At 44.3% G+C, this 14183-nt stretch overlaps 1 protein-coding gene across 3 annotated transcripts in view; it reads left to right on the forward strand.

Annotated features, from left to right (window-relative positions):
* The window catches only part of MAD1L1 (mitotic arrest deficient 1 like 1), a 528574-nt gene that overhangs the window by 335377 nt on the left and 179014 nt on the right, over positions 1-14183 (forward strand). The window contains exon 1 of one of the 3 annotated variants that reach the window (XM_034784299.1): positions 7464-7523. The exons of the other annotated variants lie outside the window; for them this stretch is intronic. Coding sequence (XP_034640190.1) covers positions 7518-7523 — 6 coding nt within the window. The 5' untranslated portion in view covers positions 7464-7517. Of the gene's footprint in view, positions 1-7463; positions 7524-14183 lie in introns of those variants that run through there. 3 annotated transcript variants of the gene reach the window in all.

Below are 14183 nucleotides of genomic sequence, written 5' to 3' on the forward strand. Positions count from 1 at the left end.
GCTCTGAAGGCAGAGCCGCTGCCAGCAGCAGTGCAGAAGTAAGGATGACGTGGTACGGTATTGCCACCCTTACTTCTGCGCTGCCTTCAGAGCGGGGCAGCCGCAGAGCGGTGGCTGTTGGCCAGGTGCCCAGCTCTGAAGGCAGCACCTCACCATCAGCAGCACAGAACTAAGGGTGGCAATACCATACCAGGCCATCCTTACTTCTGCACTGCTGCTGGCAGCGGCTCTACCTTCAGAGCGTCAGCCAGTGGCCACCGCCAGCACCAGGACAGAAGTAACGGTAGCAGTACCGCAAACCCCTACAATAACCTTGGGCCTACGCTTTCGTGGGTAAAAACCAACTGAAGGAATGTTTTTTTTTACCCATGAAAGCTTATGCCCAAATAAATCTGTTAGTCTTTAAGGTGCCACCAGACTCCTCGTTTTTGTGGATACAGTCTAACATAGCTACCGCTCTGATACTTGATACAATAACCTAGTGACCACCCCAAAACTCCTTTTCGGATCAGGACCCCTACAATTACAACCCTGTGAAATTTCAGGTTTAAATAGCTGAAATCATGAAATTGATGATTTTTAAACTCCTATGACCGTGAAATTGAGCAAAATGGGCCATGAATTTGGTAGGGGCTTACAGATGTGTGCTTTATGGCAAAAAGTTCCCTGACCTCAGCAATGCTATCCCCCTCCCCATCTTCACCCCTCCTCTGACTAAATAACCACTTGATTATTTTTCACAGAGGTGGGGAGGGCATTGTGCCCATTTTCCCTTTGTTTATCTCCAGATTGTTGTAAGTAAGCGGGGGGAGCTGGGCCTCCATTTGCTGTAAGAAAAGGATGAGTTTGTTACAAAAGAATTGCAGTCACGCAGCTGTGCAGTGAATATGTAAAGATTGTTCGGTGTGGCTTGTATTTCCTGGATTATTTTCTTTCTCCTCCCAACCTGACCTCAAATGAAATTCCTCCACTTCATCTGTTTCTTTGGGCTGGGCAATCAGCAGATACAATCTGGGTCTGTAGGGAATTGCAGTGGCCTGGCATACAAAACAGTTGTGCAGAAATGAGGAACCAAGAGCAGTGGAGAACAATACCAATAATGGAAGCGTAAGTGAAATGACAGGGAAATATGACTCAATAAGATTCATTGGGGATCAGATTCAATAAGTGTTAAAATGATGTGAAGTTTACGATCAAAGGCTTACCTCAAACGTTTTAATGACTGTCATTTAATCCCTTTAACGCAGATAGATAAGGAGTTAAGTGAAATCTACAGCACTCCTTCTCCCTCTGAACTGTTTATGAACCTGTTACTGGACATAGATCACTGGGAAAGGCTCTGGCTGGGTGTCAGCTATAGTAATTATTGAATTCTACATCATGGGCTACCATTCCTTATATACTGATTAGCCTACAAGGTCAGCAAAACTTAATGCAAAGGCCTAGCTCTTATGGGCCTAGGATATGTCTTGGAAGCAATATGTGATGTTGCTCAGAGGTTTTAAATGTGCACATTTCAAGCAAGAGATTGTGTGTGAGAGGTTGTTTGAGGTGGGGGTATTTTAGGTCCTTGTTTGCAATAGGATGTTGTGTAATTCCCAAAGGGTGCACTCCTCCAGCAGTACCACCAGTGTAAACTGTAGCACAGATCAGGGTAAGTTTGGCTCGGGCATGTTAACTACCATGTCATCTAACCCTGATTGAGCCTACCTGAGCCTTGTCCTCCTACAGCTTCCATTGGTGGAACTGCACTTGTTGGGAATTAAGAGATCTGAAAAATCCTAGTGCAGACACAGCAGAACAGTCTCCTCGCACATTTACTGCTGGCCGCGCCTTACCCCTCTTCATCATCTTCTTTCTTGACTCCACCAAGTTTGGTTTATCTCCTTCCTATTTTTTCCCAGCAGAGCTCTGAAAGAGAGCTTGTGTCTGCTAGTGGTCAGTCAGTCAACTGCTCGGTGGGGCTGTTTGTGCTGAGATTTCTCTGTCTTTTAGCCATTTGGCCACTTCTATCTGAGGTACTTGGAGCCAATTGTTCACTCACAGCTGAAGTCCTGAGTGTGTGGGGGTTTTGTATTTTGGAAGTATTTATTCCTCCCCTCCCCACCCCATACACACACACACTCTGCTCATTATGCAAATGTGAACAATACAGTTGAGTCATCAGGCCCCTGTCCCCCCACACACTTCCTCCGAAAACAGCCGCTTTCCTCTCTCATTAAACACTTAGTCTATGTACACATATTTTTCGCAGCTGTAGAGAAACAAGCAGAGGAGGCTCTTTCTCTACTCACTGCTCTAGGCTTGTCGAGCTGCTGGAAGCAAAAGAGCTGCTGCTGCTGCATTGTTTAAGGCAGTGTTACAGCATTGTCAGTGCATGATTCAGACATACTGGCAGAGTTAGTATCAAGCGGGTAGGGAACAGGCAGAATTGCCCAGGGGCTGTGGGACATCTTGTTTCCCTCTTCCACTGAGCATTGCTGTACTGTAGCGGTATTGATCAGTTTGGAAGTAGGTAGGTGATAAATGGAGATTTCAGGTTATTTTGGTAGCTGTCACTGCAATGGATGGAACTGTTTAAATCTAGCCTAGAATATTTCACCTTTATTTCTCTCCTACCCTGGGACGAATCTGTTTCCTTACTGCTAACACACAGTAACAACTGAGCCATGCAGAGGGTCTTATTCCTCACCTCTTGTTCCTAGAGTCCCCTCATACTCTACAGTGGAGCTCTCACCTAGCTATTCACCCCTAAGTTCTCTCTCCCCTGCTAGCTCTCTCTGCCTCATCATCTAATGTGAAAGACTTTTGCCTGTCTTGTATAAAGGGGATTCTCTAGGGTGCATTTCACATCTGCTAAGAATTGTGCAGCTACATGTTTGAGAGAAACCTTGTGAGAAGCTGCCATATTCACAAGAGTTCTGCATCAGTGCTGAACAAGCTAGTTGGCCTGTCGTGCACAGGCAGTTGCATCTAACCCCCATGACATAATGGGAAAGTTGTTTTTTTTTTTCTTCAAACTTCTGAAGTCTCTTTACAATATTAGCACCAGAAGTCAGTATCCCACCTCACCCCAGTTCCCTGTCATTCTTTATTGTCCTGTCATTTTCCTAGTGCCTGTTCTGTGCTGAGAACTCAGATGTTGACCGCTTGAGATCTGACTTGTGGTAAATAATGCATAAAAGAGGAAGGTAGGGGACAGATTGAAAGCCAAGTTTCTCACTCTTTGGGGTGCCTGCTGCAGTCACTCACTGTTGTATTTCAGGAAGCAGAGAGTGAACAGCTACCCACACTAGAATTGACCGTACAGTGACACACACACCTGGGATAGTTTCTCATTTCCAAACCCTCAGCTAGAATGAACAAATTGGTAATGCACTTGCTTGAATCAGAGATTACTCTGTGTGTGTTACTTTAGTTAGGGGCTTTAGAATCTGAGAGAGACCCATCAGCAGCAGATGCACATTCCAGCAAAAACATTCCTATCCATGAGGCATACATTAAACTGACTCCTCCGGGAGCTTGTGGACAATTATTGGCTCGTGGTGTCTAGTGTCTCTTGTTTGCTTATTTACCTATGTCTGGGTGAATCAGCTTATTTCTGGACAGTAAAAAGCTTTGCGAGTGCTGATGCAAATAACTGTTCATGGGAGTGTTTGCATCAGAGAGGCTTGTGCTTCTTGGCAACTCTGTGGGTTGGGAGGTGGCTGGAGTGAGGTTGTTACAGTGGAGTAGGAGAAAAAGATCTTCAGTAACAAGGAGAAGTGTGCGGGGATGGTGCGTGCTGCCACCGACACAGTCAGCCCAGCAGCACTTCAGCGCCAGGGATGCACCCGAGTATGAGAGTGTTCCTGGCCAAAGTCCATGTGGAGAGGAGGGAGAAAGTTCTTCTGAGACCTGATGACTAGTGGCAGTGGAGAAGAACCAGAGACTGGGGAAGCTCAATGGACAGGGGGAGTGAGGGTAGCAGGAGTGCTGGGCTGATTGGAGAATATCGCAGGAGCCAAGGTCCAAGGAGTGGAGCAATGGTACCTGGAGAATAGAGTGACAAACCCCATCCTAAAAAATAGATGACTGTTGAAATTAAGCAAACAGATTTTGTCATTGAGTATATGAACCATAGCTGGAGAGGGGAGGAGGGGCGGGAGCAGAGGAACAAGGAGTATTCCATGGCAATAAAATAAATTAATGTTGCCATGGAATTTAGGGGTTGTTGCTACAGAACTTGTTTTCATTGTGCTGCAAGGTAAGCACATGGGGCCCTGATGATAGCAGCTGCTGTGCTAAAATGCTACTTGGAGGAAGTGGTTGAGGGGGACGTATTTGATGTTACACACGCAGGAAAGGGTTCTGTTTTGACACACATCCACAGCACCCTGTTAGATTTCTGTTTGACCATCCATGAGGCGTACATTAAGCTGACTCCTCCAGGAGTTTCTGGACAATGATTGACAAGCAGGGCCGGCTCCAGCATTTCTGCCGCCCCAAGCAAAAAAAAAAAAAAAAAAGCAGCGATCCTGGAGAATTTAGCTATCTGTCCATTCCTGGAGCCCCCAGTTTTAGTGGTTCAGATACTGTTGCAGGAGGTATCCACTCCCTCAATCCAACATTTGCTGGTAGTAGGATCTAGCCGGAAACTCTTTCCTCACCACCTGCTTCTCGTGATCTCATGGCACTGTACACCCAGCCCCAATGATGGAACAACAGGTACATTCATCGGACAAATGCCAGCCTGTACAAATGCTTCCTCCAGCTAGCCGATGGAGGATTATCAATCTAGGCAAGGCTTCCGATCCACTCTACCTCCCCATCCTCACCAATAGCAACTCTGGCCCAAGAGTCAGTGGTACTCTCTGTGGGGGCACCTCCATTCCCCTATGATCCATCACATCAACCTCACTGGAGCCTCTGGGATCCATGCTTCCAGGCATTCCAGTGTGAGGATCCTGAATTCTGCTCCCAGCAGTGGCCATCACTGGTGAAAAAGCAGAGTTTCTGTGGGAGCAGTTGATGGATAAGGATCAACTGGCCTCTCCCTCACCTCCAGATGATTTTAACCAGTACCAGAACCTTCTCAGGAGAATTTCAGATACTCTCCAAATTCCTTTGGCACAGGTCCAGGATTCAACCCACAAACTGATAGACATACTTTAGACAAGTTCATATTAACACCCTCACAGTTCATCGGGGTGGACCTAACTCAGTCACAGCAAGGGCCTACTTATCTCTGGACTAATTCCTAGAAATGAGGGATCTCAACAGTCAGAGTCTTTCCAATTTTTCCACATCCTTCTTGTAGTGTGGGGCCCAAAACTGGACACAGTACTGCAGATGAGGCCTCACCAATGTCGAATAGAGGGGAATGAGCACATCTCTCGATCTGTTGGCAATGCCCCTACTTATACAGCCCAAAATGCCGTTAGCCTTCTTGGCAACAAGGGCACACTGTTGACACATATCCAGCTTCTCATCCACTGTAACCCCTAGGTCCTTTTCTGCAGAACTGCTGCCTAGCCATTCAGTCCCTAGTCTGTAGCAGTGCATGGGATTCTTCTGTCGTAAGTGCAGGACTCTGCACTTGTCCTTGTTGAACCTCATCAGGTTTCTTCTGGCCCAATCCTCTCATTTGTCTAGGTCCCTCTGTATCCTATCCCTACCCTCCAGTGTCTCTATCACTCCTCCGAGTTTAGTGTCATCTCCAAACTTGCTGAGAGTGCAGTCCACGCCATCCTCCAGATCATTAATGAAGATATTGAACAAAACTGGCCCCAGGACCGACCCTTGGGGCACTCTGCTTGATACCAGCTGCCAACTAGACATGGAGCCATTGATCACTACCCGTTGATCCCGACGATCTAGCCAGCTTTCTATCCACCTTATAGTCCATTCATCGAGCCCATACTTCTTTAACTTGCTGGCAAGATAACTGTGGGAGACCGTAACAAAAGCTTTGCTAAAGTCAAGGAATAACACATCCACTGCTTTCCCCTCATCCACAGACCAAGTTATCTCCTCATAGAAGGTAATTAGGTTAGACTTGCCCTTGGTGAATCCATGCTGACTGTTCCTGATCACTTTTCTCTCCTCTAAGTGCTTCAGAATTGATTCCTTGAGGAACCAGTCTATGCCTGGGACCTGAACCTCGTCCTTTGTGTCCTCATGGGACCACATTGTGACCTGTTAGCCTCTTGTTCCTTCCTGTAACTGTCCTTCAAAGTCGCCTTCTGTTAGCTATTCCCCTCTGAGATTTGCAGACCAGCCACCTGGGGCTCTGTGCACACTTTCACCAGGCATTGTGCTCTAGTCCAAATTTCAGCTGCAGATGCTTCCTTTGGCTCAGAGATTCTCCACTCTGTGGTACAGCATCCTTCCTCTCACCCTCCTCCTCAATGAGTACTGTTTTGAACTCGCCCACAGTGGGTATCCATAGGGATGAGTATTGAAGAAGAAAGGAAGTTTACTTACCTTATAGTAACTGGAGTTCTTCGATATATGTGGTCCCAGTCGGTATTCACGACACATCCTCCTTTCCCTCTGCTCAGGTCAACCTGATTTGTAGTAGAGTTGGGGGGCGGGCTGTTGGTCCATGCTGCTCTTTATGCCCCTGGATGGAAGCACCAGGAGAAACAGGGTTTAGGCGTGGACCAACAGACGCTGTCGTTGAAGATTTTCTGGTCCTGGGTGCACAGAGCATATGCATACCCACAGTGAATAGTCAGAGGGACCACACATCCGACACTTCCATGCTAGTTAGTTATTTCCCGTTAACAATGATCTTTTGATATATATCAATTCACCAGTATTTAATCCACTTAGTATGTGATATATTGATGTTTGTACTGTGCTAATTTTAAAACAGAATGTCTTGTGGTATTAAGCCAAATGCTTTACAGAATTCTAAGTATATTTTGTCAACACCATTACCTTTATCAACAAAATTTGAAATCTTGTCAAAGAACAATATCGAGCTTATTTGCCAAGATCTATTTTCCATGAAACCGTGTTGATCAGTATTAATTATATTTCAGGTCCTTTAATTCTTTGTTCAGATTTATGATCTGGAAAATGGACAGGCATCCGATGAACTTGGTTCTGTATAAAGCTGGCTAGCTCATTTTTCATTCTTCAGCGTTGAACTCACTAGATATAGTGGTTTCTCATTCTAACTGTAGTAAATGTGAAATGTGCTGATCAATACTGCAAATGGGTGATTAGCGATTACTAAACACAGTGTGAATTTGTCTGACTCAACATGTCTAAAGTTAGAGGAGGTGGAAGAAAAGAAGCAATTGAATGGATTGATGTAGTGAAAAGAGATAATTCTTCTAACGCAACATGTAAACATTGTCAAGAGTTGTTAAACAGGAAGATAGTAAGGAGTCATGCTCCTTTCAGAATGGTTAAAACGTTGTTTTCTCTGAATTCTCCAAGATTACGTCTGCTACTTTTTTGGATCACTTTTTCGATGAAATGAAACTTTGCCCGTTGAAGTGGAAGAGCACAACATAGATGAATTTATGCAAGTAAGACATTTTTATGCTATTGGTATGGTCATGCTATCATGAGTGGCTCATGACCATGAGTGCCAACCTCAGGGTAGACTGTCAAGAAGTAGGGCAGAGATCCCAAATTGGTTCTATGTGCTATAATTAGATTTCACCAACCGGGTAACAAATGTGAACTCCTAAAGCACAACAACAGTCGTACCATGGAGTCACAGACAGTCCCCTTGGGCATTCCAGTCTATCTTGGCACCCAAGCAAGCTGGACTTCGTGATAGCTGGTTGCTATACTACACCGAAGATCACAAAATATTCAAGTTGCTCCCCATCCCGCAGACCAGTCACTTCCTCCAGGTCAGTTTGTACCTTAGATCTCTCACCAAAGACAGTGCTTGTAGCCAGTCCTGTAATAAACAAACTAAAGATGTATTTTAAAAAATGAGAAAGAAATGAGTTATTACAATGTTAAAGCAGGCAAACATATATAGACAAATGAGTTACAGTCAGAGTTGTTGTAATCTGTCAGCTCTGAATGTCTTTTAGAGCTAATCCAGGTTGGCCTTGGGGATCTCTGCTTCTGTTTCATAGTTTTGGTCCTGTCAGAGTCCAAACAGCAAAAGAGATGAGATAAGAAAATTTTTCAGGTATTTTTATTTCCTTCTTCCAGAATTCAGGCTGATGGGACAAGCCCCTTTGCACTTCATGGGTATGAAGGGGCAATTAACAAAGTCTGTGTATTATGATGTCCCACAATGGCCCATTTAGTTTGATAGGGCTTCTTGACGGGTTAGAGGGTCCCTTCTGACTGAGTTGACACTTTCAAAGCAAACATTTTTGTAGTCGTAAAGCAAAAACTTTAATATTACCTTTTAGCATGTGATAGAAATATTATACATGAGATTAATGCATGCAGAAACTTACAAGCATTTCATAAAGACTAAACACATTGTTATAAGTTCAGTACCTGTCTTAATCGTACTAACATACAGTTGAAGCAGACTGGTTTCCAGCAATGAATTTGTCAGTGCCTGGCTGAGGCCTAAAGCCTTGGAGAGAGCTGGCGCCTGGTCTGCCAGCATCACAGTTATTATCATAGCTACATTTCAACTATGGTTTTTAAGTTACTATGTTCTAGGATGCCCAGCAGGTATTCAACATTGGCTTTGTTCAGGAGTTGTTTTTGTTTGTTATCAATACCCCAAAAAATGTCAAAAATCAGTTAGTGGTTATGCCATTGAAAACAACTGAAAGGCAATGGAACTGAATATAAAAGGATGCAGCCTTCTTTTATGCCAATACCTCCACTTCCAATGTACCACAGAATTAGCAAATAAAATAAATGATTGAAGGACTTTTAACTGGATCTACTTCAAAAAGATTTAAATTCAGTTCCGCTTCTAAATGCTGCAAATGAAGAAGTGGAAGAAAAATTAAACAACTAAAAGACATTGACATTAAGAAAGGTGGTTAGTCAAACATGAGGAATGACTGTGTAATGGTTACAAAAATCTACAGAGGCAAAAAGGATTTGATTCTACATCCAAAAACATTACTGGAGAGCAATATGTCCTATACTTGAAGATGCCCTCCAAGAATGCACAGTAAAATATGACAAGGAGTGCTTGCCATTTGTGCAAACAGAAATAAAATGGAAAATCTGAGAGAACTTAAGTGCAGCAGCCTGAATTTCTGTTTTATGGGTGTGCATCTTATTTAAATCTTGTTGGGAGAGAAGTGGTATTTGACACAGTCCAAAAGTATGTTGTGGAAGTTCAGAAACTTTTGCACAACAACCGTCTTCCTCCTGGTTGGTTAACTAAAAATGATGAATGTCCTTTTTTTCTCATATGCACCACAAGTCGATATCTAGATCGTTCGGCCATCTAACTGCTGCATCATCGAGGGTAGAAAGGTGTTGCAGTCCACCCTCCAATCTTCTAATTGTGCACTACTCAACCTCATATTTGACCATCTGCATTGCTGCTCTGAAGTCACACTGTGAAGATTGGGTTAAGTCAAATTTCCACATTGTGGCAGCCTCTTTGGTCATTCCAGTCAGTGGCCCATTAAGCCCAGTCCAGGATTTGCATCCCAGGTGCAAACAGGGTAGAGGTAGATTATAGCTTCCGAAATTTCATCAGCAGGCCCATCTCTCTATCCCAGAGGTGCTGCCACTCTGCGAGGACATAGCTGTCAGCATGATATGCCATTGTTCATCTGAGGTTGGCACAGGGCTAGCAGCACTGGACATGAGTTCATGAAGGGATGCTGCCAAAGGACATTGCAAAGTCAGTTGTGGCAAGTCAGCAGGACCTGCGGATTGTAAGTGTTTTCTTCTGGAGGCAGGCAGATCTTTTTATAGGAAGTGCGTGTTGCTTATTTGCACCTATTGGAACCATTGTCAGTCTTGTGTGAGCAGGTTGTTTTTATCCTTCATAGCTCTGAATGCAGTTTTACGGGGAATGGCATCTTGTCAAAGTTTTGAGGGAGCTATATAAGCCAACACATATAAATTAGCTGTTAATGTGTGGCTATGGCATCCACTAATGATATGGCTGGCCGTATTCCATTCTATAGCAACAAGATGTGTGTGCTGACTTCTGCCCTAAACTGCCGCACAATGTTCTGCTGGAGCAAATACCAGAACCAGGCTGAGGTTTGTAAAACATTTGCCTCTGTGAGGGGTGATCTTTTTCTTGAAGTATTCTAGATAGGACCAGTAAGTTAGACTGCAATCCAGTTTGACTCCTAAATAAGTGACAGCTGGCTGTAAAAGGGAATGGACTATCCTCAACATGACTGTAAGGGTTGATTGGCCAGGCGATTGTTCAGATGGAGGTTGTGGCCACCGTCTTAGGGTACATGTACACTACTCGCTGGTAGACATGATAAATCGATCCCCGATCGCTCTGCTGTCAACTCCTGTACTCCACCGCAGCGAGAGGCGAAAGTGGAGTCGACAGGAGAGAGGCGGCAGTTGACCCCGTGCCCTGAGGACACGAGGTAAGTTGACCTAAGATGCGTTGACTTCAGCTATGCTATTCTCATAGCTGAAGTTGCGTATGTTAGGTTGATTTCTTCCTCCCCAGTCCCCCAGGGTAGACCAGGCCTTAGACTCACTTATCTTTGTCAGTGGAGACTTACATTATGTGGCCAGAGCATTCCTGTCCTGGCAGAGTGATCCTTGGATATCATGTAGATCCTTACCCACTTTAGCGAGATAGATGTTATCTGCACATACGTACTTATCAACTTTAGTTATTGGTAGGTCATAAGTATATATGTTTAAAAGGATTAGAGCTGGAATAGAACTTTGTTGAAATTGATTACAGAGTCACCTAAGCTGGCTGATTTGTCTCCAGCTTTCAAGATGAAGCTCCGATACATTATCATTTCCATAATGAATTGCACCATGAGCTTACAATGAATAATAGCATTAGCCCCACATGCCAGACAGTATCATATGCAACTGACAAATCCATCGGAACAGTGCCATTGTGGTCAAATGATGCCCCAGTTTCCTACTAGAGCACCAGGAAGATTGTCTGTGTATTTGCATCCCCTTACCATAAGTAAGGTGAACTTTAGACTGAAGAGGAAACTTGATGAAATCATAGCCTGCATGTTATACAACAAGGAATTCTTCAGAGAGGCACTGTATTTTGAACGAGGTTTTGGAGGGATGTGATAGATTACATGTTGACACTACTTTCATGGACTCACTGGAAGCCTGGCTTAATTTATGGTAATTAACAACAAAACTGAAACTACCCAAAGACAAAATGGAAAAAATTATTCAGAGAAACTATGGAACCTTTCCTTTAATTTGCCGATGTGACTGATCCAAAATATAAAAGTCATGGATTGATCCCAGAAAAAAATAGGTTTAAAAACATGACTGCTGAATATAATCCTGAATTCAGTTGTGTGTTTCTAGTATTTAAAATAATAGACTATCCAGATTTTTACTACGAATCTATGTTTGTGAAGATAATTGTTTCACTGTTCACTGCATTCAACACAGTGGAAAATTGTGGAAGTAAAATCATGGAGGACAGGACAGTTGGGAATGAGAATTTTGTCATTTAAAAAAAAAAAATTGCAGTCTTGTCCACACAACTTTGCCTCTGTCAAGCATGTTTTTGAGCATATTCAGGTTCATTTGGTCTCAACTTTGTAATATGCTAGGTGCTGAACAATCAGATACGTTGTTAAAGATGTATTGAGATCTAAGAACAGGTACTGGAGAAGTAGTAACTCTAGTTAGTTAGTAAACTGGCGACTCTGTTGTATTTTTGTGTTCTACTTAAACTTTTCATTTTGGATAATGTGTGCCTTTTTATGTTCAAGGAATAAATATGCTTACACAGTGAATCACGTAATGTGTGTGTTGCATTTCTTTTCATAAGACCTTTGTGCATGTTTTCAGTGTCCCCCCCTCCCCCCCAGGGGTCTAAGTGAATACAGTCATGTCAGTCTAGGTGAATACAGTACAGTTACTCATTGGAAAGGTGGATAGGTAGCTAAGGCCTTGTGGAAGGGTGGACTAGGTCCGGAGGCCTCAGGGCCCTGTGTCACCCTGCCCCAGAATAGAGCAGAGAGAAGTCCTCCAGGCAGCCTAGAGTGGCTGCAGAGGAACGGTCAATCAGAGGGGCTGATGGAGCAGCCAATCTGGGGCCAAACGGGCCTTTTATAAGACAAGCAGCAGAGCAGAGAAGTTCAGTTGCTGTGTGGAGCTGGAGGCGTGAAGACCTGGTGACTGGAAGAGCAGCAGTACCACGGACAGCTCACTGTGATGAGCTCACTGAAAACAGGACTGAAGTGCAGGGAAAGCTGCTGAAGACTGGGTGCCTGGCTGGCGGGAAGAGCAGCAGGACCAGTGGAAGATCACTTCGGGCAGGCTGAAGCCCAGAGGGACTGAGTATAGAACCTGGCCAGGCCAGCGAGAGTACCGAGATGCGCCCTGCTGGTCTGGTTGAAGACTGAGCTCAGAGAGGCCTGCTGAAACAGCACCAGCTGCGGGTACTGAGCTAGGCCCCGGCTGGGTGGTTGAAGAAGGCAGTGCTTCAGTGTAGCCTTAGACCTACAGCCCCATACCAAGTCCATGATAAGAACTTGGACTGTATACCCCAGAAGGGGGGATAGTGTGTGCTGCTCAGCCAGAGGGCTGAGTTGCCAAAGACCCACTGAGAGAACCATCGGCCAGGGGGCACTCACTAGAGGCAGATGCCACCCTGTTGTAAGACCAAAAACCAAAAGAAAGCTCACACCCAACCAACCAAAGGGGTCGCCCGTGAGAGTTGTATGCTACCCCAAAAAAAGACTGTGATCGCAGGCATATCCGCCAGAGAAAGGAGGCACTCGCGAGGGGCAAGGTGCTAACCCTGTTACCGGCTTTGTCTACATGGAAGATTATTTTCAGTATAAGCTAAGATGTGAATCTAACCTGATATAATTTATATTGATACAACCCCTCATGTGGACACTCTTATTTTGGTATGAGAGTGGGGTTCTTTGATTTAGTTTGTCACTTGGGTAGCGAGGTTTAGGCTAAACCAAACTCTTGCAGCAGAATAAGTATAACCCTGGTTTATATTGATATAATTATATTGGTTTAGCTGGTAAAACTTTCCCATGTAGCCAAGGTCCATGTTGTCATCCTTGTTCTGACTGCATAATATAACCCAACACACTTTTCTCTCACTCTCTTTTCCCTTCCATTCTCACTTTTTACATCCTGGTACATTACAATTGAAATTCCCTTTGTAGCCACCCAGGATTTTTCTCATGTGCTGAGGTTTTCCAGGGTCTCATCAAGATGACAGGTAAAGCAACAGTAAGTTACCAGCTCTTACTTTCTCAAGCTGTACATAGCTAGTAAGGAGGAGTATTGATTTAGTTTTGATGCCATGTATTTTATAAATATGCATGAGGATTTGGGGTTATTTAACTGTGCTTTTTAATTCTCCTTGCATTGCTGACTCTTTCAGTCAAGGATTTCTTTATATGCACAGCAAGCTGCTGTGTGACAGCCCTGTTCTCACTGGTTGGGACCTTTCCAGTGTTTGTTAATCCCAAGTCTGCAGAAACGTTAGTGTTCAAAGAATAAAAGGATGAAGTATCTCTCTTCTGTGTGAGGAACAGAGCCTGTCACTCTCAGGAGACTGGAACAAGCAGGCATGGGACCAAGGGGCACCTCCCTCCCTCCAGGGGGAAGGAAGAACAAAGGAGGCACCTGATTCCCTTCCTCCAGGAAGAGGAGAGAGGTTCATTTAGCTGAGGGTTCTTAAAGAGTGCTTAAATGAAGGACATAACCCATAATGGAGAAAAGGACAGAGATTCTTCGGGGAGGGCAGGAAAATGCAGCAGCATCCATTTCCATTGGGAAGGTGGAAATGGTAGAAGCCTCTGGTCTATATTTGGAATGGCGATTCACAGGTCCCTTGCTCTGGGAAGAAAAGAGCAGACCAAAGAGGTATCTATATCTTCAAGACAGTTAAGTGAAACTAGTGAACAATGCTAGTAAACACTGTAGATAGCTATATGGATAATTACTAAGAACCCATGGTTAAATTGTGTATATGTCTTGTGTGTGTGTGTGTGTGTGTGTGTGTTTGTACACTCTTACAATAATGAGGTGTTTGGAGCCGCCCTCCTGACTTTCCCAGACAAAACAATTCA

The sequence above is a fragment of the Trachemys scripta genome, chromosome 10, assembly GCF_013100865.1.
Source record: "Trachemys scripta elegans isolate TJP31775 chromosome 10, CAS_Tse_1.0, whole genome shotgun sequence".
In the NCBI taxonomy this organism is placed as follows: domain Eukaryota; kingdom Metazoa; phylum Chordata; order Testudines; family Emydidae; genus Trachemys; species Trachemys scripta.